Raw genomic sequence first — 22036 nt, 5'->3', positions numbered from 1 at the left:
CCCGCTTGACTGGCACCCCATCCTCAAACATTCACTCCCTCCGCCACCGACGCACAGTGCCAGCAGTATGTACCATCTACAAGAAGCACTGCAGCAATGCACCAAGTCTCCTTCGACAGCACCTTCCAAACCCATGACCTCTACCACCCAGGTCAAGGACAGCAGATGCATGGGAAAACCACCGCCTGCAAGATCCCCTCCAAGCCACACACCAATCTGACTTGGAACTATATCACCATTCCTTCACTGTCGCTGGGTCAAAATCCTGGAACTCCCTTCCTAACAGCACTGTGGGTGTACCTACCCCAAATGGACTGCAGCGGTTCAAGAAGGCAGCTCACCACCACCTTCTCAAGGGCAATTAGGGATGGGCAATAAATGCTGGCCTGGCCAGCGACGCCCAAATCCCTGAATGAATAAAAAAAAAGAATGGTCTTTAATTAGTGAATTCTTTATTGTGAAGTAACAATTTTACAAGAGAGATCTGTCATACATGCATGACTAGGTGACTAGCACAACTCTAACTGCTCTATCACATGTTGGTTGACATCACTTCCTGTGATGATGCATGAAGTACTCAAACTGTAAAAGTGATATCACAACAGAGGCAGATTTGGAGGTGGGCATGGTGGTAATTTCTCGCGACCGGCCAGCATGCCAGTCTGCTGCCCTGTTCCCGCCTCTGGCATATTTTGGGGGATGTGGCTTCTGGAGGGTGATGGCTACCTGCCTGCCAGTGGTATGTAGCTACTTAGGCCAATTAAAGTGCCAATTAAGGGCACTCCACACACCATCCAGATTTTCTTGATGATGGATGGGTATCCCTATCCCACCGCGCCTCCCCCCCCCTCCCCCCCCCACAATGTGGCTGCAAATATTTGATTAAGGCTACATACACTGGTAGTGTAATTCGTTCTTTGGCTCTAAAATGCCAGCCAAATAACTCAATGAATTAGGAATTGTGCATGTGAGGTCTTTTTGGCTGTGAAATCACAGATACAGAATTAATGGACAGAAAATCAGTGGCTGCATATCTTTAATTTCCCAGCACAAGTCCTTGCCAAATGAACCTAACTGGTGAATTGGCACAAGAGTTTGTGGGCAATGTTTCCTAGAGGTACAAAGTTAGAAATCTTACAAGTTAGTTCATGCACAGAGGCAAGATAAGCATTTACTTAAATTTTCTTATTCATCTGTTCACTTGGGGTTGTGAAGCAGCTCCTTGGTATTTGCAGTATGCTCTTTTTGAAACTATTAACAGGTGATATAACAGTAGACTTGTCAGTGTCGGTAACTGAACTGAATGGAACTGTATTGTTTCATTATTAACTGAATAAAATATAATTTCTTACATAAGGGTACTTTAAAATAAATCTATTAAGAGGTTCCCTCCTGTTTTCCCTCCAGCTCATTCATTTTTCTTCTCTGTCTTGAGTTTAGATGATGCATCTAACACAATAGTGAACCTCTCAGCCTGACAGAAGGGGGTACTAATATGTAACTAGTAGAGTGTTCTGATTCAAAATGGGGCTCTTGTGGAACAGAGTTACGACGATTTTATTACTGTTCGTGCAATTGTGTAATGATGTAATCAGTCTTATCTCAGTGCAGACCTTCAGTGTGCATTTAGTTTAGTTGTATAAAAGGTTGATTGAGGCTGAAATAAGGTAATTTCCCTTGCATCTGATCATTATTTATTGCTCACTCAAATTCCTGTCCTCAGTGGACTGCTGTCAGTGGCTGCAGTTCTAGCCTAAATCTGATTAGAGGCATTCATTTTAATTTTTAACCTATCTCTTAAAGTGATTAAAAGAATAAAGTGTTTTTTTTCATTTGATAAAATGCAATGATTCATCGTCCTACATTTCAAGATGAGATTGAACTGAATTAATAAAAGTTTGTGTGTTTTACTGAATATGTTTTCTGCCCTCCTTTCTGCTGATTTTCTGGCAGGTACAGAGGAGGCAGAGGAGGAGGAATGGTACTTAGCAAAGTGTTTCACTGTGTTCCTGCCTCTGTGTGACTCCTATATCCCAGGGTCTGGTCACTGGGCCAATGGGCATTTAACATCTCTGTGGGGTTTTCTTCTTCAGTTAATATCTAGACTTTTGATTCTGATCATCCTCTCGTAATAATGCAGTTTATTTATTATTCAAACATGCTGGAAAATGAATATAATTGTAGTTTTAAAATAATAATTAAGAAAATGTGTTTCTTCATATAATTGTTTCATGTTTATAATTATTAAGGGGTGTCATTGCTGACTGTCAGCCTCATTTTGTTTGGTAAATAAAGATGATCTGCGGGAATTATTGACCATCAAATTATTGATCTGGATTGCTTTACAAATATTAACAGAGTTTTCTGACACTAATTTAGGGAGCAATCTTAACCTAACCCATCAGTCTGATTTTATACCATGCCTGATTTTACTTTCCATTGAAGTCAGTGGGAGGTAATATCGGGCGAGGTGTAAAATCGGCATTCTGCCTGACCTCATCGGTTTCCCATCAGGTGAGTTAGGTTAAAATTACCCCCTTAGATCCCAGGGCATTCTTGAATTTATGTTCCAAATTCTCTTCATCCCTTTCCATAGCCTTGCAGCCCCCTTCGATAAACTGACTAAAATTGGATACTGACAATTGCAGGCATTAATCATGTGCGCAATCATTTGATTACAGTACTGGGATTGGAATGCTAATGTACTGCACTGTCAGAAGTGGAATCTGTTTACAAAGAAGTGTCTTCCAAAAATGATAGTCTGACTTTAGTCCTTGTTTAATATAACAGTAACATCAAAGTTTCAATTTGCCCCACCTCACTCACACACAAGAGACGATGGAGGATTGCACCCCACTCCCACCCCTACTGACATACACATTATTACATTGCTTGATTTTGTTAGAGAGCTGAATGTCACATAAACTGAGATCCAATCATTAGTTGAGAAGTTCCGAAAGAAATTCTATTTTGGACAACCATTTGTGTGTCGTCAGCAGACAGACAGAACTTCTCTGCTCAATGTAATGCACTCACTCCATGCGCTGTAAACAGTAGGCCATGATTATGGCAAGTAATTTGTTGTGTTCCACTTCAAAATGGAAGCCCTACTTGAAGAGCATTAACATTGTTTTATCTCTCAAAAATCCTATCATCATCCTAGAGACCTGTTGCATTTCCTCTTTCTTGATGCAACCTCACCAATCACACAAACAAGATCAGTGAATCTAAAAGGCGGGTTCGGTTCTTTTATTGAAGATACTAACTTATATACAGCAATACTGGAAAGTTAGGGCAACATTCCTTGTTTCTGTAGCTGCTTCTAACAACTTCCCAGAGATCACAAGTGTCTATACATCACATCGTGTCTGGTGATGGACAGTTGTTTCTGATCTGCCCCTGAAAGCAATACCACAACAAGAGCAAATTTTCCGATCAGTTTCTCTACTCATACGTACTTTAATTTTAGTCAGCAGTGTATTTTAAATTCCAGCATCCTGGCTCTTCCTGTTTGCCGAAGAGTGAAGGAAGTTTCCACCTGCTTGTTGCAGAGGTTGCTCATTCATTTCTGTGGCTGCAAGCGTGACTCCAGGATGGTATGTTGCCTCCTTGGTGCAAGGGCTAAGGATGTCACGGAGCGGCTGCAGGACATTCTGAAGGAGAAGGGTGAACAGTCAGAGGTCGTGGTACACATTGGTACCAACGACAGAGGTAGAAAGAGGGATGAGGTCCTGCAACAAGAATTTAGGGAGCTAGGTAGCAGATTAAAAAGCAGGACCTCAAAGGTTGTAATCTCTGGATTACTCCTGGTGCCGCGTGCTAGTGAGTATAGGAATAGGAGGATACAGCAGATGAATGTGTGGCTGAGGAGATGGTGCAGGAGGGAGGGCTTTAGTTTCCTGGATTACTGGGTCTGTTTCTGGCAAAGGTGGGACCTGCACAAGTTGAACAAGTTGCACCTGAACTGGAATGGGACCAACATCCTTGCTGGGAGGTTTGCTAGTGCTGTTGGGGGTGGGTTTAAACTAATTTGGCAGGGGGTTGGGATACAGAATGGAGGTACAGTAGGGGGTGATGCACAGTCAAATATGAAAGAGAAACTGAGTCAGTCTGGAAGGCAGAGCAAATATAGATCTGTTAAGGCATGTGAAAAATGCAAGGCTGGATGGCATCTATTTTAATGCAAGGAGTCTTACTAGTAAGGCAGATGAATTGAGGGCGATGATTAGCACATGGGATTATGATATTATTGCTATCACAGAGACATGGTTGAGGGAGGGGCAGGACTGGCAGCTGAATATTCCAGGGTATAGAATCTACAGGCGAGACAGGGGAGGGGGTAAAAGAGGAGGTGGCAATGCACTGTTGATCAAGGAGTCAATTACTGCAGTAAGGAGGGTTGATATCTTAGAAGGTTCCTCAAATGAGGCCATATGGGTAGAACCTAAAAACAAAAAGGGGGCAATCACTTGCTTGGGAGTGTACTACAGGCCTCCAAACAGTCAGGGAGAGATAGAGGAGCAGATATGTAGGCAAATCTCAGAGAGGTGTAAAAATAATAGGGTAATAATAGTAGGGGATTTCAATTTCCCCAATATCAACTGGGATAGTCTTTGTGCAAAAGGCTTAAAGGGGGCGGAATTCTTAAAATGCGTACAGGAGAGCTTTTTGAGCCAGTACGTAGAAAGTATTACAAGGGAAGGGTCATTACTAGTCCTAATTCTAGGGAATGAAGCCAGGCATTTGGTAGAAGTGTCAGTGGGAGAGCATTTCGGGGATAGTGACCATAACTCTGTAAGATTTAAGGTAGTTATGGAAAAGGACAATGATGGACCAGAAATAAAGTTACTGAATTGGGGAAGGCCAATTTCAATATGATAAACCAGGATCTGGCCAAAGTGGACTGGGAGCAGCTACTTGTAGGAAAGTCTGCATTAGACCAGTGGGAGTCATACAAAGAGGAAATAGTGAGAGTTCAGAGCCAACATGTACCCATTAAGGTGAAAGGCAGGACCAACAAGTCTAGGCAAGCCTGGATGTCAAGGGACATATAAGATTGGATCAGGAAAAAAAAGGAGGCTTATGGCAGATTTAGAGTGCTGACAACAGCGGAGGCACTAGAGGAGTATAGAAAGTGTGGGGGGGGGTGGGGGTGGGTACTTAAAAAAGTAATTAGGAGAGCGAAGAGGGGACATGAAAAAACACTGGCAGGCAAGATAAAGGAAAATCCTAAAGTGTTTTATAAGTATATTCAGGGCAAGAGGATAACCAGGGAAAGAGTAGGGCCCATTAGGGACCAATGTGGCAATCTTTGTGTGGAGCCAGAGGACATAGGTGAGGTTTTAAATGATTACTTTTCATCTCTGTTCACTATGGAGAAGGACAATGTAGGTGTAGAGATCGAGGAGGGGGATTGTGATGTACTTGAACATATTAGCATTGAAAGGGAGGAAGTATTAGCTGTTTTAGCGGGCGTAAAAGTGGATAAATCCCCAAGCCCAGTTGAGATGTATCCCAGGCTGCTATGTGAGGCAAGGGAGGAGATAGCAGAGGCTCTGACACAAATTTTCAAATCCTCTCTGGCCACAGGAGAGGTACCAGAGGATTGGAGGATAGCGAATGTGGTACCATTATTCAAGAAGGGTAGCAAGGATAAACCAGGCAATTACAGGCCGGTGAGTCTAACATCAGTGGTAGAGAAACTATTGGAAGAAATTCTGAGAGACAGGATTAATCTCCACTTAGAGAGGCAGGGATTAATCAGGGATAGTCAGCATGGCTTTGTCAGGGGGAGATCATGTCTAACTAACTTGATTGAATTTTTCGAGGCGGTGACTAGTCGTGTAGATGAGGGTAAAGCAGTTGATGCAGTCTCTATGGACTTCAGTAAGGTTTTTGATAAGGTCCCGCAAGGGAGATTGGTTAAGAAGGTAAGAGCCCATGGGATCCAGGGCAATTTGGTAAATTGGATCCAAAATTGGCTTAGTGGCAGGAGGCAGAGGGTGATGGTCAAGGGTTGTTTTTGCGAGTGGAAGCCTGTGACCAGTGGTGTACCACAGGGATCGGTGCTGGGACCCTTGCTGTTTGTAGTGCACATTAATGATTTAGATGTGAATATAGGAGATATGATCAGTCCGTTCGCAGATGACACAAAAATTGGTGGTGTCATAAATAGTGAGGAGGAAAGCCTTAGATTATAGGACGATTTAGATGGGCTGGTGAGATAGGTGGAGCAGTGGCAAATGGAATTTAATCTTAAGAAGTGTGAGGTGATGCATTTTGGGCGGACTAACAAGGCAAGGGAATATACAATGGATGAAAGGAACCTAGGAAGTACAGAGGGTCAGACGGACCTTGGTGTACCTGTCCATAGATCACTGAAGGCAGCAGCACAGGTAGATAAACTGGTTAGGAAGGCATATGGGATACTTGCCTTTATTAGCTGAGGCATAGAATATGAGGAGGGAGGTTCTGATGGAGCTGTATAAAATGCTAGTTAGGCCACAGCTGGAGTACTGTGTACAGTTCTGGGCACCACACTATAGGAAGGATGTGATTGCACAGGAGAGGATGCAAATGAGATTCATCAGGATGTTGCCTCGGCTGAAGCATTTCAGCTTTGAAGAGAGACTGAAAAGGCTAGGGTTGTTTTCCTTGGAGCAAAGAAGGCTGAGGGGGGACATGATTGAGGTATACAAAGTTATGAGGGGCATTGATAGGTTAGATAGAAAAAACTTTTTCCCTTAGCGGAAGGGTCAATAACCAGGGGGCATAAATTTAAGGTAAGGGGCAGGAGGTTTCGAGTGGATTTGAGGAAAAGTTTTTTCACCCAGAGGGTGGTTGGAATCTGGAACGCACTGCCTGAAGAGGTGGTAGAGGCAGGAACCATCACAACATTTAAGAAGTATTTAGATGAGCACTTGAAACGCCATAGCATACAAGGCTACGGGCCAAGTGCTGGAAAATGGGATTAGAATAGTTAGGTGCTTGATGGCTGGCACAGACACGATGGGCTGAAGGGCCTGTTTCTGTGCTGTATAACTCTATGACTCTATTCTGTTAGCAAAGTTCTACTTACAGGTCCTTAATTCAAAGTGCCATTTAAACAGTGACTATTTAAACTTGCTTTCAGAATGGCAGCTCTTACAGTAGCCAATTGAAAAATATTCTTCACTTTAGGTGAGCTGAGAGAGGCAGAACATGGCCATTTTAAAACAGTCTCCTGATTAAAATTAAAGTGAAGCTGTCAGGAACAAGTTTCCCGCACAAGACCATCTGCGATTTCTGGCATTTGCTACACTTGACCGGACCAGGAGCAAAGACATTTGTACATCGTTGCTTCTTCCCAACTGCTACAAAGTACAAAGCTAAAGAAAAAGATTATTATGTTTTCTAGATATTTAACATTTGCTGAACTTCTTCATTAAAATGCAGTCCTGTTTTTCAAAGGGAAGCCCTGATTTTAACCTGGGCAGGGCAGAGATTCAAGACTGACTCCAGCCTCCCGCCAATGTGGCATCAGCACCAGGGGCAGGAGTCAGTGTTCCCAACCCAGAACCTGATTGGCTGATTCGGAGTCGGCTCTGTGGCACGCGGAGCCAGTTACTGGGAAACCCGCTGCTTCACTGCCAGTTGGAATGCTGATCGTGTTGGTGTGGGGGCCAGTGAAAACCACCAGGATACTCAGTGAGTCTAGAGAAGGCAACAGAGAGAAAGAAACAAATTGGGGAGGGGCAGAGAAATTGATATTGGAAATGGAGAGAGAGACAAACTGGGAGAGAGAGAGAAACAGACAGTGGGGAGAGAAACTGGGGAATGGGGAGAAAGAAACAAACTGGGGAAGGAGAAACAGAGGTAAAAGCAAAATACTGCAGATGCTGGAAATCTGAAACAAAACAAAAAGTGCTGGAAATACTCAGCAGGTCTGGCAGCATCTGTGGAGAGAGAAGCAAAGTTAATGTTTCAGGTCTGTGACCTTTCATCAGAACTGGCAAAGGTTAAAAAAGAATTGGGTTTTAAGAAAATGAAGAGGAGGGGGTTGGGGGAGAGAACAAAGGGGAAAGTGTTTGATAGGGAAGAGGGGGATTAAATAACAAATCTGTCCTGGGACAAAGGCAAAGCGTGTGTTAATGCTTGTGGTGAAAGACAGAGCATTAGTCCAGAGAGAATATTAATAGTGGAATAATGAGCAGCTCTGACTACATGAAAAGCAGGTACATGGTTAAAAAATAAAATATTTTAAAAAGCCCAGTCATACTCTGAAGTTATTGAACTCAATGTTCAGTCCGCAAGGCTGTAGAGTGCCTAATCGACAGATCAGGTGCTGCTCCTCGAGATTGCGTTGATGTTCACTGGAACACTGCAGTAGGCCAAAGACAGAAATGTTGGCATGAGAGCAGGGGGGAGTGTTGAAATAGCAAGCAACCAGAAGCTCAGGGTCAGAGAAACAAACTGGGAAGGGAGAAAGAGTTGATGTCAGTCTGGGTGTGTTTTATAATGTATTTTGCAACTTTTTACAATTTATATAAATGACTTAGATGAAGGGACTGAAGGTATGGTTGCTAAATTTGCTGATGACACAAAGATAGGTAGGAAAGTAACTTGTGAAGAGGAAATAAGGAGGCTACAAAGGGATATAGATAGTTTAAATGAGTGGGCAAAGACCTGGCAAATGGAGAATACTGTGGACAAGTATGAAATTGTCCACTTTGGCAGGAAGAATAAAAAAGAAGCATATTATCTAAATGGTAAGAGATTGCAGAGCTCTGAGATGCAGAGGGATCTGGATGTCCTAGTGTGTGAATTGCAACAGGTTAGTATGCAGGTACAGCACCTAATTAGGAAAGCTAATAGAATGTCATTGTTTATTGCAAGGGGAATTGAATACAAAAGTGGGCAGTTTATGCTTCAGATGTACAGGGCATTGGTGAGACCACATCTGGCGTACTGTGTGCAGGACTGGTCTCCTTAGTTAAGGAAGGATGTAAATGCATTGGAGGCAGTACAGAGAAAGTTTACTAGACTAATACCTGGAATGGGCGGGCTGTCTTATGAGGAAAGATTGGACAGGATGGGCTTGTATCCCCTGGAATTTAGAAGAGTAAGAGGCGACTTGATTGAAATATATAAGACCCTGAGGGGTCTTGACAGGGTGGATGTGGAAAGGATGTTTCCCCTTGTGGGAGAATCTAGAACTAGGGGTCACTGTTTAAAAATAAAGGGACACCCATTTAAGACAGAGATGAGGAGAAATTTTTTCTCTCAGAGGGTTATGAGTCTTTGGAATTCTCTTCCTCAAAAAGCGGTGGAAGCAGAGTCTTTGAATACGTTTAAGGCAGAGCTAGATAGATTCTTGATAAGCTAGGAGGTGGAAGGTTATCGGGGGTTGGTGGAAATGTGGAGTAATCAGTTCAGCCATGAACTTATTGAATGGCAGAGCAGGCTCGAAGGGCCGAGTGGCCTACTCCTGCTCCTAATTCATATGTCGTATGTTGAGAAATCAGGTAGCTTTGCTGATTCTTTATGAGAATTGGGCCTCTACTCCTTTGAAGCTGGACTTCAGCAATGGGTTGTGGGAGTCAGTGCATTGAATTATGTTTGGCTTTTATCATTTTTACGTCTTGCTATGTATTGTATAAAGTCACAAAATTGTAAGAATCCTTTAGTTACAAGTTACTTATACAATGATGTTTTTGTTGAATCAGTGGTATTTATTTGGTGTTTCTCATTGGAGTTGATACTGTAGCAGCATCACAGGAGTAGTTTTTACTCACATGTTAGAGATCCTTAAATTGTTCTATTCTTTTGTGTCCTTTCTTTGATTTATAAATTATGCTATACATCTCACTATAAAATAAAAAGTTGAAGGACTGAATCTCCACCCTCAAAAACAGGTGGGCTGGGGTCAGTTGAATGTTAAAAGTTGAAAAATCTCGAACCTGCCCCAACCTGGCTCCAACCACCCACTTCTTGGTTTAGCAGAGGAGCGGCAGGGGTTTGGCAGCCAAACCACTCCCAGGAGGTGGGTTGGCAATTTAAACATTTTAGTGAGGCTGGAAACCTCTAATTTAACATGCTTTGTAGGTTTAGTCCTGGCTGGCCGGGTTTCTCAGACGTCGGGAAATCTGGCAGCTGAAGGGAGGTGAGGACATCTTTGATGAGAAGGTAAGTACCATTACACACTGCTTGTGGGCAAGAGGAGCAGGAGTTCTTCCCACTGGTGCCCCCCCCCCTCCCAAGCACCCCACCAACAGACATCCTCTCCCCATACAACAGCTCTTGGGATCAGGGATCAGTCCCTCGCTGAGATCAGACATCCCTGGGATGGGGGATCAGACACCACCCCCAACCCTGGGATTGAATCCTCTTAAGATCAGTGCCCCCTAGTATTGGCCTCTCACATTCCCCCACCAACACACACACACACACACCCCCACAACCTCCATGTAGCAGCTATAGGTACTGACCTGCAGCTGCAGCCTGCTTCAAATTGCTCCCCGTCCGACTGAAAGCAAAGCCTGCCAATTAATGTCTATGGAGTCAGAACTCTACAGTACACTGGGAAATCTGGTCTTCCTGACCAAAACTGAGTCTCACCGCTGATACAACTCGCCTCTGACAAAACGGGTTAAAAATGTTAGGTGGGGCTTGGTGATCCGAAGACACTCAACTGATGTAAATGCAAACAGTGGACAAATGTGAAGTGATTGAGCATCTAAGAGGTGTCATGTAATTGAATACCATGTGATCAAATGTCACCTGATCAAATCTGCAGGAAAACATCAAGCTTTGGATGCCATCCTAGCAGAAGTGGAAATTTGTGGGGGATCAGGTTGCTGTCAAGGACTGGCAGAAATTACCTTTGACACATTAAGGGCAGAATTTTATATTCCCGCCGCCAAGATTGGCAGCGGGCGAAAACAATGGCAGCCGGCTTGCGGTGCCAAGTGCGGCAGCTCATTTAAATAACCGGGCTGGGCCGCCTCCCCCCAATCACGTGGAGCGGGCAGGCTGTCCGTCGACAGCAGTAGCATCAGTTGCCTGTGCGCAGGCGTTAACGCCATTTTTAAAGGGCTTCGAGCCATACATTTCAATTTAAATATTTAAAGATATATTGATTTGAAAAAATTAAATAAATTGATCCTGACCCTCTCCCACCTCCCAATGACAATTAAATTAATTACTTGCCCTCTCCCCCAACAAAACACTTACCTTGTCCATCTGATCACCCCCCCCCCCCCACCCCAAAGTCATAAACTTTAACCTCAAACCCTTCCCACCATACCCTACACCAATGATGCCATTTTGGCCCCGTTTCCCCACCTCCCACATTGAGAAACTTACCTCCACCCCCCTCCCCACTAGTGTGCCACCTCGTTTCCCCAGACGGGGGTCTGAAGGCAAGGGAGTGCTGGCCAATGACAGGAAGATCACACCGGCACAGAAGGCAGTGGCGTAAGTATAATTAATTCATTAATTTACATTTACGGGGGTCCCGTCGCCAAGCGACGGGGGGGGGGGGCTACCACGCGGCCTCACCGCCGCCGGCAATATCAAGCCAGGCCCTCCCGGCATCAGGGTACATGATGGTCTTCTCTTGGAGGCATTTTCCGGCCTCCCCCACCACGTTACTTGACGTCAGGGCGTCTGTAAAATTTAGCCCTAATTAAGGATATGACTTTGCCATTTAAATTCAGCTCCAGCTCCTGTGTGATGCACAGCCTTCTTGTGCCTAATTTCATGTAAGTTAAGATGGTGCGGGGAATTGGAATGCATCTGGAATGTGGTAGGGAATCTCTCTCTCCTCCCACAACCTCCACCATCTTAACTCTCTGCTGACACCGTTCCCACTGGGAGGGGTGTTTAAGGTAACTCCTTATTCCTGGAAAAATACCACAGCCAAAATGGGATAAATTTTATGATTTGGCTCTCCTGCAGAGATCAGAAAATTAAAAAAATTTAGGCTACATTATTGGAGTGGTTATGTTACTGGACTAGTAACCTACAGGGCTGGATTAATAATCTAGAGACCATGGGTTCAATTCTCACCACAGCACTGTTTAGAACTTGGATATAAAGTACTGGTACCAGTAAAAGTGACCATGAAGCTTTCAGATTATTGTAAAAGCACAATTGGTTCATTAATATCCTTTGGGGAAGGAAACCTGTTGTCCTTACCCAGTCTGCCTGTATGTAATTCCATTCTCACACCAATGTAGTTGACTCTTAACTACTTTCTAAGCTTTACTAAGCTTGCCTAGTAAGCCATCCAGTTGTATCAAATTGGTAGGGCAGTTCAAGGAGGTGACCTAACATCACCTTCTTAGGACAACTAGGGGTCGGCAATGAATGCCAACCTTGGCAGCAACATACACATCCCCGTAAAGATTTTGTTAGAAATATCACCTCGCTCTTACTGTATGAAGATGATTATAATATTATAATATATATAAGTGGTAAAAATTCAGAAACATTGAAATAATAAACAACTAGAAAGGATGAGAAAACAGTGATGCAATCATTCTGGCTTTGTTAATGGTTAATTTCTGGTTCTAGTAGTTAAGATATTTTGATAGCAAAGAGATAAGATGATTCAGTCACTTCATGTTTATTGCCTTCATTATTTCTTTGTCACGCATGAGAATATCACTGCTATCTCAACAGCATTTTTATTGATTTTGTAATGTATGGAAATAAGTGATTGAGGCGATTTTTACGTTGCATTCAAAACAGGTCCCAAGCACACTTTCACAATAGAAATTGTTAAAATGAGCAAGCATTTTGAATAATAGTTCAGATTGATTTAACTTTTATTTATATGGTGAATGTATTTAACATATATCCAGTCAGAGTGCAAAAGATAATTAATAAATCTATTTTAAGCACACTGAGCTGATAGGTTTTTATATATATGCTTCATCTGCCTTTTTTCTGTTATATTATGTAAAGAAAATTCACATGAATTTTAAAAGCATATCTTTTATACATTTCAATATATGATAGACACATCATCCTCCTCCAGTACCTTTCCTCCATTTTCCATTCCAGTGGGACAGCCCTCGCTTGGTTCTGCACTTACTTATCTGATTGTATCCAAGGCATCTCCAGTAATGGCTTTTCTTTGCACTTTTCCCTTCTCCTCTTCCTCATTTACATGCTGCCAGTTGACAACATTATCTGAAGACATGGGTTTACCTTCCACCCGACAATACCTAGCTCTACCTCTCCACCATCTGTTTCGGCACCTCCACTTTGTGCTGTCAGACTGGGAAGACCAAAGCAATCATTGGCCTCACCCCACCCACATCGCAGCATGTGGCTGTAAAAAATTGGGGGCTCAAAGCCAGGATCTGAACTGCCAGATGAATGAGAGATTTGGAAAACAAGAGGAAAATTGATCTCTAAGATTGTGGAAAAATAAAAAGGTTTTCTTGTATTCTTCTGTTTTTTCTCTACGGAGCTAGAAACAAAAGAGATGGCCACATTTAATGATAAGGAGCTTGTAGAGCAGGGATTGGTGTCCCATGATAAGTTAAACAAATTAATTATTGAAGATTTAAAAAGCTTAGCTATTGAGGTGGGAATCACTTTCAAACAAAAAGAGCTGACTGGCAAATGCTTGAATGCTCCCTTAGTTAAAAGTTACCTGCAGAGTAAGTTGGCCACCGGGGTAGTGACAGTCGGAATCATTCCAAGCTGACCCATGCTGGGGGTAGACCTATTGCTGGGTGATGACTTGGCAGGAAGCACAGTATTTTACCCAGAGTGTTCAGAAATGTCCACGGAGACTGGAGAAACTGAGGGGAACAAACAAAACTCTGTACAGCTGTAGAAGGTTGAAGAAGTCTCAAAAATCCCACAGGTGTCGATAGAGCCAAAAGAATTTAAAAGGTCCCAGATGGAGCTAAAAAGATTGAAAGAAGCTATGATAAAAGCCACAAAGGTTAAAGAAAAAGCATCAGAGATATGGTTAGCTGAAAACTTTTTTGAAGATTTAAATAGGAATGAGGAAAGTTCCCAAACAGAAAACCAAGAATGAGGGAGATGCCTCACCTAGTTGAGTGTCACAGGGGAGTCCAGTGGAAGCTGGACAACCACCTGTGAGCAGTAGTGTCCCAGAGGACATGGTGCAGATTAGGGGAACACTTATTTCTGAAGTAAAAGGAAAGGGGAAGGTAACATATCCTAAAGTGAACCACATTTGTGAAAATCAGAAGAAAACGAAAAGTGAGGTCAGTGTGGATCTACCCACTGAAGAATCAAACAATCAGGTTCCAAATCCAAAACTAATCCAACTCACCAATTTAGAGTCAGAACTCAGCAAGAACAAGAGGCAGGAAGAACTCCCAGACACCTCACAGGGACTAAAAAACAATGTATCAGCCAGTATCACCCTAGAAACAAGAACGATCAATGTGCCAGAACCTGAATGGGTAATACCATGTATTGTAGAAGCAGTAGTTAAGGGGTTAAAGCTTGTACAGACAGTGCCTCGTGCCACAGGCCATGACAGAAATTTGCATACTACAAGCTTCACCAACAATCACATGGTCCTGGAGATTAATGTTTCTAAAGCAGTACAAACTGGTGCAAATGAAACTACATTTAACAATAGGTAACCAAAAGAAGTGCAATTTTTTAATGGTATCTCATCCAAAGGAAGGATGATGAAAAAAACTTACATTTGAACCTGAAATGGCCGTGTCAAACACTGTCAACTGCAGCAGTTGTAAGATGGAGGAGTGAATGAAATGAATGTGTACAGTGAGGTGACCCTAAACTTTCTTACTTTTTTTTCCTCTTTCTAAACCCCCAAAAAACCCAAACTACAATAAAAATGAAATCCAATGAATTTCATTGCTTCCCTTTTTGGGGAGCTGTCATGCACACCAGAAGTGCAATGATACAAATTATGGAGTAACTGTGAAGAGTTATGAAAAACTGACTTTGTCTTTTAAAAATTAACCTCTATTTTAAAAAGTGAACAATAGTCCAAAATAGCTGCCAAAGAAAAATGGGTTGACATTTGTATATTCAACTGTCTGACAAAGACAAAAAGACAAATTTTCAAATCTAAGAGGTGTCAATTGCACCCCATCCTGAAACATTCCAGAATTGAATGTCTTCTTCTGAAAGAAAGAAGGTGTGAATTTGCCACATCCTGGACCGTTGTGAGATCACCATGGAGAAGAGATGAGAATGTCTCCTACCAGGAGGTGAGAAGTAACACAGCTTTAACTTTAAAAAAAGACAGCCTAATAAGAGAGAGCCATAGAAAAAGAGAGGGCTGAATTTTATGTTGCCGCTGCTGTCATCGGTGGCGGCCATAAAAAATGTCACTCCGCACACACGGACTTTACTCCGTGGAGCTGCCGTGATATTAAACGCAGTGGCTCATTTACATGGCTGGGATGAACCACCGCCACCCTCCCCCCCACCACCCCAATGACGTGGAGGGGGCAGGCAGTCCATCCGCAGCAACGGCGTCTGCCGCCAACACCATTTTTAAAGGGCTTCAAGTCCTTACATTTAATTTGAATTTTTGAAGAAGTAGTCACTTAGAATTTATTCACACGAATTAAATAAAGGCTTCAAGCCCTGCTCCCAACCCCACAATGACTAAACAATTCATTCCTTGCCCTATCTCCCCAAAATACTTACCTTGTGCACCTGACTTTCCCCCCCAAAGTTTATACAATTTAATTTAATCTTTAATGCTTCCCAAAATCCCCTTGACCAATGAAATTAGTTTTACCCTACTTCCCCCTCACCTCCCCCCCACCCACCCCGCACTCAGAAACCTACCTGCTGCCCCCTCCCCACCAGTGTTTCGCCTTACATCAACGCAGGAAGATCTGATGGCGCGGGAGTGCCGGCTGCCAGCTCCAATATGGCAACGGAACGGATGGCGGGAGCAGGTAGGTATTTAATTCAGTCATTTGCATTTTTAAAAATTATGTAAATTTGGCTCCCATTTTCAAGCTGGGTGGGGGGGAGGGATGGCTGCCATAAAGCCTTGCCGCCTCCGGCAATATGCGGGTCGGGCCTTCCTGGCATCGAGGCCTGTGGTGGGCCTCTCCCAGAGGCATTTTCCAGGCCCCCAAACCATGACCCCGGACAGCGGGGGGCTGTGAAATCCAGCCCAGAGAGAAGCAACATCCAGCGGCTTATGTTCCAGAAAGCCTGAAGGCACACGCCCTGCTGTAGAATGCTACATATACATTAGGCAGCAGTGAACTATAAGTGACCCACCATCTTCTACTGACCTTTCAATCAAGAGAGAAATCTGCAATCATCTCAGGCCTGCACCCATTGAGAACTTGATTTCCAAGAGAATTTAACAGGTTTATCATGACCTCCCCACCCTCACCCCCACCCCCCAACTACTAAAAATCACTTTTTTTTCCCTCTCTATTTTCCCTCTTCTTGTGTTTGTGTGCAAGTGAATGCGTGAGTGGATGTTGTTGCTACAATTTCAGGATAAGGTGTATTGATCAATAAACAGTTGATTTTCTCGGTTTTTTAACCTACAAGAAAGCCAGTCGCTGTCTGTTTATTTGAAATAACAAAGCCTGTACTGCAGTCAGGTGGGGAGTTGAACAGTGCGAACCACCCACATTTCACCACGTAGCCGTAACGATGTATAGAGATCATGAACATACCCACTTAAAGACATACTGCAACATCCGCTTTTTTTCCTCAAGTTTAGATTACACACATATTAAATAAACAGATAATAACAGGGATGTTGTAACACTATTTACATTACAGTAAGACTTTTATGCAGTGTGAGTTCACAACTTTATGAGTTTATGTGTCTCTGAAGCGTAACACTGTTCCGTTAATACGACCTGATTGGGTCACAGAGAAACTTCTTTCAGATCTCTGACTGTTATCACAGTGCTCTTGATTTGTAGCTGTGTTGCTTTCTTGCACAATGACATTACGTTGGTAGTCTTCACCAAGATCTTTCACAGTGCTGTGTTCAGGTCTCACCTTTAAACGTGTTCAATTTGCGATAGGACTGTTGGATGTTGCATAATTGAACATCTCTCTGAGTTGACATCAATTCCTACATAATATCGCTCCATTTGGCGTCACTACTTCGTACGCTCTTGGTTGCCAACCATCCTTAGCTATTTCAGCAGGAAACCAGGTTTCCTCTGTCAGATGTAGACCCAAACTAGTTGTCCTCTGCTCAAACTTGCTTGCATGCCGTTCATGCATGCCCGCCATCCTCCCGTTTTTCCAGTAACTCGTTAACTTGGATAGGTGGTGGCTTAGAAGAGTTGTTTGGACTCAGCTCCCAAACATGAGCTCAGCAGGTGAGGGTAAACTTGCATTCAATGGTGTTGCCCTTCGGTGTAGCATTGTGACCTGTAGAACCTGCTTTATTTCCTGGCATTTAATAATCAAGGACTTAACAATACATGTTTTGTGCTCCTCTAGGCCAGTTGATCGAGGGTAATGTGGTGACGATGTGTTGTGATCAATGCTCCACTTCACACACATGTCTGTAAATGGTTTGCCCCTATACTGCGGACCATTAAGACAATTTTTTGTGGCATTCAGTGTATTGGCAATGGCTGCACTCAAAGTATCATGTAGTTGTCGAATGATGGGAAATTTGGAAAAATAGTCCATCACTGATAGATAGTCGTTATTTCATGCACTAAATAGGTCTGTGGCAAATCTGGTCCATGTGTGTAATGGAATCAGTGGGTCTATTGGTGGAATTGCATCCGTTCATTTTTAAGACTACATCGCCTTTAAAAGTATTGATTGTATCGAACTGGTCTGGGTGTTTAGATTTCAAGTCAAGGACTGACTCAATGGGATTATCCTTGATATCTGGTATTCCGACTGATACCTTGTTGATCCCATGAATAGTAACAAGCTGGTAGGCCTGCTATAGTTGCACCTTGTGGTTGAGATCCGTGACGGTGGGGGGGGGCTTGAAGGTGGCTCTGGATGAGGTCCACCACAAACCTCGATGTCAGCAGGGCCTGGCTCGATATTGCCAGTGGCGGTGAGGCCTCATGGCAGCCCCACCGTTGCTGGGCGATGGGACAGCAGTTTAAATATTTAAATAAATTGAAATACATGCATTAATTACTCTCACGGCTCCTCCCGAAGTCCCGCCGCGATCTTCACCCTGGAGGCCAGCACTGCAGTGCCTTCGGATCCCCATCTGGGGAAACGAGGCATGACACTGGTCGGGAGAGGGGAGGAGGTAAGTTTCTCAGTGTGGGAGTGGAGGGGGTGGGGTCAAATTAACATCATGGGTGTAGGGGATGGTGGGAAGGGTTATAGTTAAAAGTTTGTGCAGTTGTGTGGCGGGGGAGGTCAGATGTTAAAGGTAAGTGTTTTGGGGGGAAAGGGCAAATAATTAATTTAATTATTATGGGAGGGGTGGGAGAGGGGCAAAAGAGAGGTTTTTTTTACTGCCAATTAACTTTGAATATTGAAATTTGCTTGCGCAAAAGCAGGTGACGCCATTGCCGGGGATGGACAGCCTGCCCCCTCCACGTGATCGGGGGGACGTCCCGTCCCAGCTATTTAAATACCTGCAGAGGCGGGCCGCCATTTTTTTCCACTGGCAGCGGACTTATAGAATTCAGCCCTGTGTATTAACCAGATAAAAGACCTGCGATGACCATGCTGATTGATTATAGCTGCACTTTAGTGTAATCGTACCAATGCAGTGAATCACCGATCCATTATATGTAGTTAACGAAGCTGTGTACCATTGCCTTCCAATGTTGGAGGTACATATCCTTCAGTATCTTTAGGGGAAGGATATTGGCACTTGGTGTCAATTTTGGCCCTCAATGTGTGCTTTCCACTTTTCCTAGGACACACAATATTAATGGTTAAAAATGCTTCCAGTGGTGTGATTGTACGGACCTGGTCATGTTGACAGTGTGGAACCCTTCCTCGCTCTCCTCTGTAATAACTTGGCCATCATCGTTTTCCATGCTGCGTGCCGTGTTGGCAATTTCGTATATGTGCTCATTTCTATGCCTGGCATGCTCTGTGTTGCTGCCAGTGTGCTGCATATGTTTTCTACTTGGTGGTGGCTTGCAGTGATTTCCTGCGACAGCTTCTGAATTGGGTTTCTTACATTCGCGTACCCAATGCCCTTTAATTGCACATGCCTTACAGTGATTCTGGTATGCTGGACTGCTTCTTGGTGGATGAAGAAGTCCACATCTTCCACACTGTTTGTTCCATTTTGCCATCTTGGCTACTGTGCCAATAGTTGAAGACACACCTACAGCTTGCAAACTCTGTTGACCTGCAAGGATAGCTTCGTATTGATGCCAATCTTTTAATAAAGCTTCACTGTCAAGACTTTAGGCTTTCCTAGGCTGTCCTTTCAAAAAGCTTGAAAGGGTGTCAACACTATTGACAGCTCTGCAATTCTTTCAGATAACTCAGCTTCGGAAAAATCGCAGTCCCTGCCTTGTCCCTACAGCGACAAATTGGTCGATGACTCTTTTGGTTGCTGCCAAATGACAAATTCCAATTGATGTACCCTAAAATTGACTTTCACAAGTATTGATCTTCTAGTATGGTCCATATTTTCTTAGGGTCACAGAAATCTTGGAAAATCCAGGAATGTCAGCAAGATGGCGGTAAAATTTCCATGTATGAATTGGAAAGTAGCAGATAATCTTTCCAAATTCAAACTTTTCAAACAAAGAGTAGAGCTGTGGTTCATTGATTTGATAATGGTACAGGGCGAGGGCAAGAGGGGAGAATCTGAGAACTGCACTTTGGGTGGGGAAACAGAAGGGTTTTCTCAATTAGGGAACTGTCCTTTAGATTGGAAAATTGTACATGTCGCTCCACTATTTAAGGTGAGAAAGGGAAAGCATGGAATCATAGACCAGTTGGCCTAACATCTGTTGTCAGGAAATTACTAGAGATTAAGAATAGAATGACTGAACACCTTGAAAACTTTCAAACAATCAGAGAGAGCCAGCATACATTTCTAAAGGGTATGTCATGTCTCACAAATCTAATTGACATTTTAAAGAAGTGACTAAAGTAGTGGAACAGGGGAATGTCCGTGGATATTATTTATACGGACTTCCAGAGGCATTTGATGAAGTCCCTCATAAGAGACTGTTGGCTAAAGTTGAAGGTCATGGAACTGAGGAAAAATTATTGACCTGGTTAGGAAATTAGCGGAGCGGCAGGAAACAGAGAGCAGGGAGAATGAGAAGGTACTCTAAATGGCAGGATGTGACTAGTGGTGTCCTGCAAGGATTTGCTAGGGTCTCAACTATTCACTGTATCCATTAACGACTTAGATGATGGGCTGAAAGCCACATTTCCAAATTTGCAGATGACATGAAGAGAGGTGGCATGCTAAGCAGTGTAGTTGGAAGCGTAAAATTACAAAGAGATGTTGAAAGATTAAGTGAATGGCAAAACTGTGACAAATGGATTTCAATTCAGGCAAATGTGAGATCATCCACTTTAGACCTATAAAGGATAGAACAGGGTACTTTCTAAATGGTGACAAGCTAGAAACAGTGGCAGTCTGAAGATACTTGAGGGTTCAGATAAATAAATCATTAAAATGTCATGAACAGGTACAGAAAATAATCAAAAGGATAATGGAATGCTGGCCTTTATATCAAGGGAACTTGAATACAAGGGGACAGAAGTCAAGCTTCAGCTATACAAAGCCCTGATTCGATCACACCAGACGTATTGCGAGCAGTTCTGGGCATGATACCTTCGGGAGGATATGTTGGGTGTGGGGAGCGTGCAGCGTAGTGTTACCAGAATGATACCTGGACTCCAATGGTTAAATTACAGGGAGAAATTACACAAACTAAGGTTGTATTCCCTGGAATTTAGAAGATTAAGGGGTGATTTGATCAAAATTTTCAAGATATTAAGTGGAACAGATAGGGTAGATAGAGATAGAACTATTTCTGCTGGTTGGAGAGCCTAGTACTAGGAGATTAAAAATTAAAAATTAGAGCCATACCTTTCAGGAGTGAAATTAGGAAACAATTAGGGCGGCACAGTGGCGCAGTGATTAGCACCGCAGCCTCATAGCTCCAGCGACCCGGGTTTAATTCTGGGTACTGCCTGTGTGGAGTTTGCAAGTTCTCCCTGTGTCTGCGTGGGTTTCCTCCGGGTACTCTGGTTTCCTCCCACATGCCAAAGACTTGCAGGTTGATAGGTAAATTGGCCATTAGCAATTGCCCCAAGTATAGGTAGGTGGTAGGGAAATATAGGGACAGGTGGGGATGTGGTAGGAATATGGAATTAGTGTAGGATTAGTATAAATGGGTGGTTGATGGTCGGCACAGACTCGGTGGGCTGAAGGGCCTGTTTCAGTGCTGTATCTCTAAACTAAACTAAACTAAATTATACATACAAAGAGCAGTAAAAGTTTGGATCTCTCTTCTGTAAAAAAAACTTGATGCTGGAGCAATGATTAATTTTTAATCTGAGACTGATAGATTTGTGTTAACCAAAGGTATTATGGGATATGAGGCAAAGACGGGTATATGGAGTTAGGTCGCAGATCAGCCATGACCTCATTGAATGGTGGAACAGGCTTAATGGACTAAATGGTCAACTCTTGTTTGCATGTCCCAATACTCTTTGTCCAGGTACGCACTGAAGAATGTAACTACCAACTGTGAAACACCTTGAGACTATTAAATGTAAGTTATTGTTGAATGGTGAACTAACCTTTGTACGTAAATTAATATTGGAGGATCTAACGTGAGGCTACAGCTTCCCTTACACAACTGAACAAGGGAAAAACTTATCACCTGATAGGCAATTCCTCCCTCATTTGCTGTCTCTTCCCTTTCAGTGTCGCAGGATTTCTGCAACCCTTTCAAATCTAAGTTTGGCAGCACCCTATCATTACTCCTTGATTTACTTAATTATATCCTTTGCTTGTTTCAATATTCGCAGTGGCCTTGGCCCTTGGTTTCTCATTTAAATAAATAAAGCTAAAATGTAATACTATAAGTTGCATTTGCACTCTCTGGATGTG

The 22036-nt window shown here is 43.2% G+C and overlaps 1 protein-coding gene across 5 annotated transcripts in view; it reads left to right on the top strand.

Annotated features, from left to right (window-relative positions):
* LOC137345699 (ATP-dependent translocase ABCB1-like) overlaps window positions 1-22036 on the top strand; it is a 165482-nt gene that overhangs the window by 3739 nt on the left and 139707 nt on the right. The window contains exon 1 of one of the 5 annotated variants that reach the window (XM_068008973.1): window positions 21529-21641. The exons of 3 other annotated variants lie outside the window; for them this stretch is intronic. In XM_068008973.1, the coding sequence (XP_067865074.1) occupies window positions 21600-21641 (42 nt within the window). In that variant the 5' untranslated portion in view covers window positions 21529-21599. Of the gene's footprint in view, window positions 1-21528; window positions 21696-22036 lie in introns of those variants that run through there. One more of the 5 variants, XM_068008987.1, reaches the window with a different exon arrangement.

The sequence above is a fragment of the Heterodontus francisci genome, chromosome 2 (genome assembly GCF_036365525.1).
Source record: "Heterodontus francisci isolate sHetFra1 chromosome 2, sHetFra1.hap1, whole genome shotgun sequence".
In the NCBI taxonomy this organism is placed as follows: Eukaryota; Metazoa; Chordata; class Chondrichthyes; order Heterodontiformes; family Heterodontidae; genus Heterodontus; species Heterodontus francisci.
This window is presented reverse-complemented; position numbering and strand designations above follow the sequence as displayed.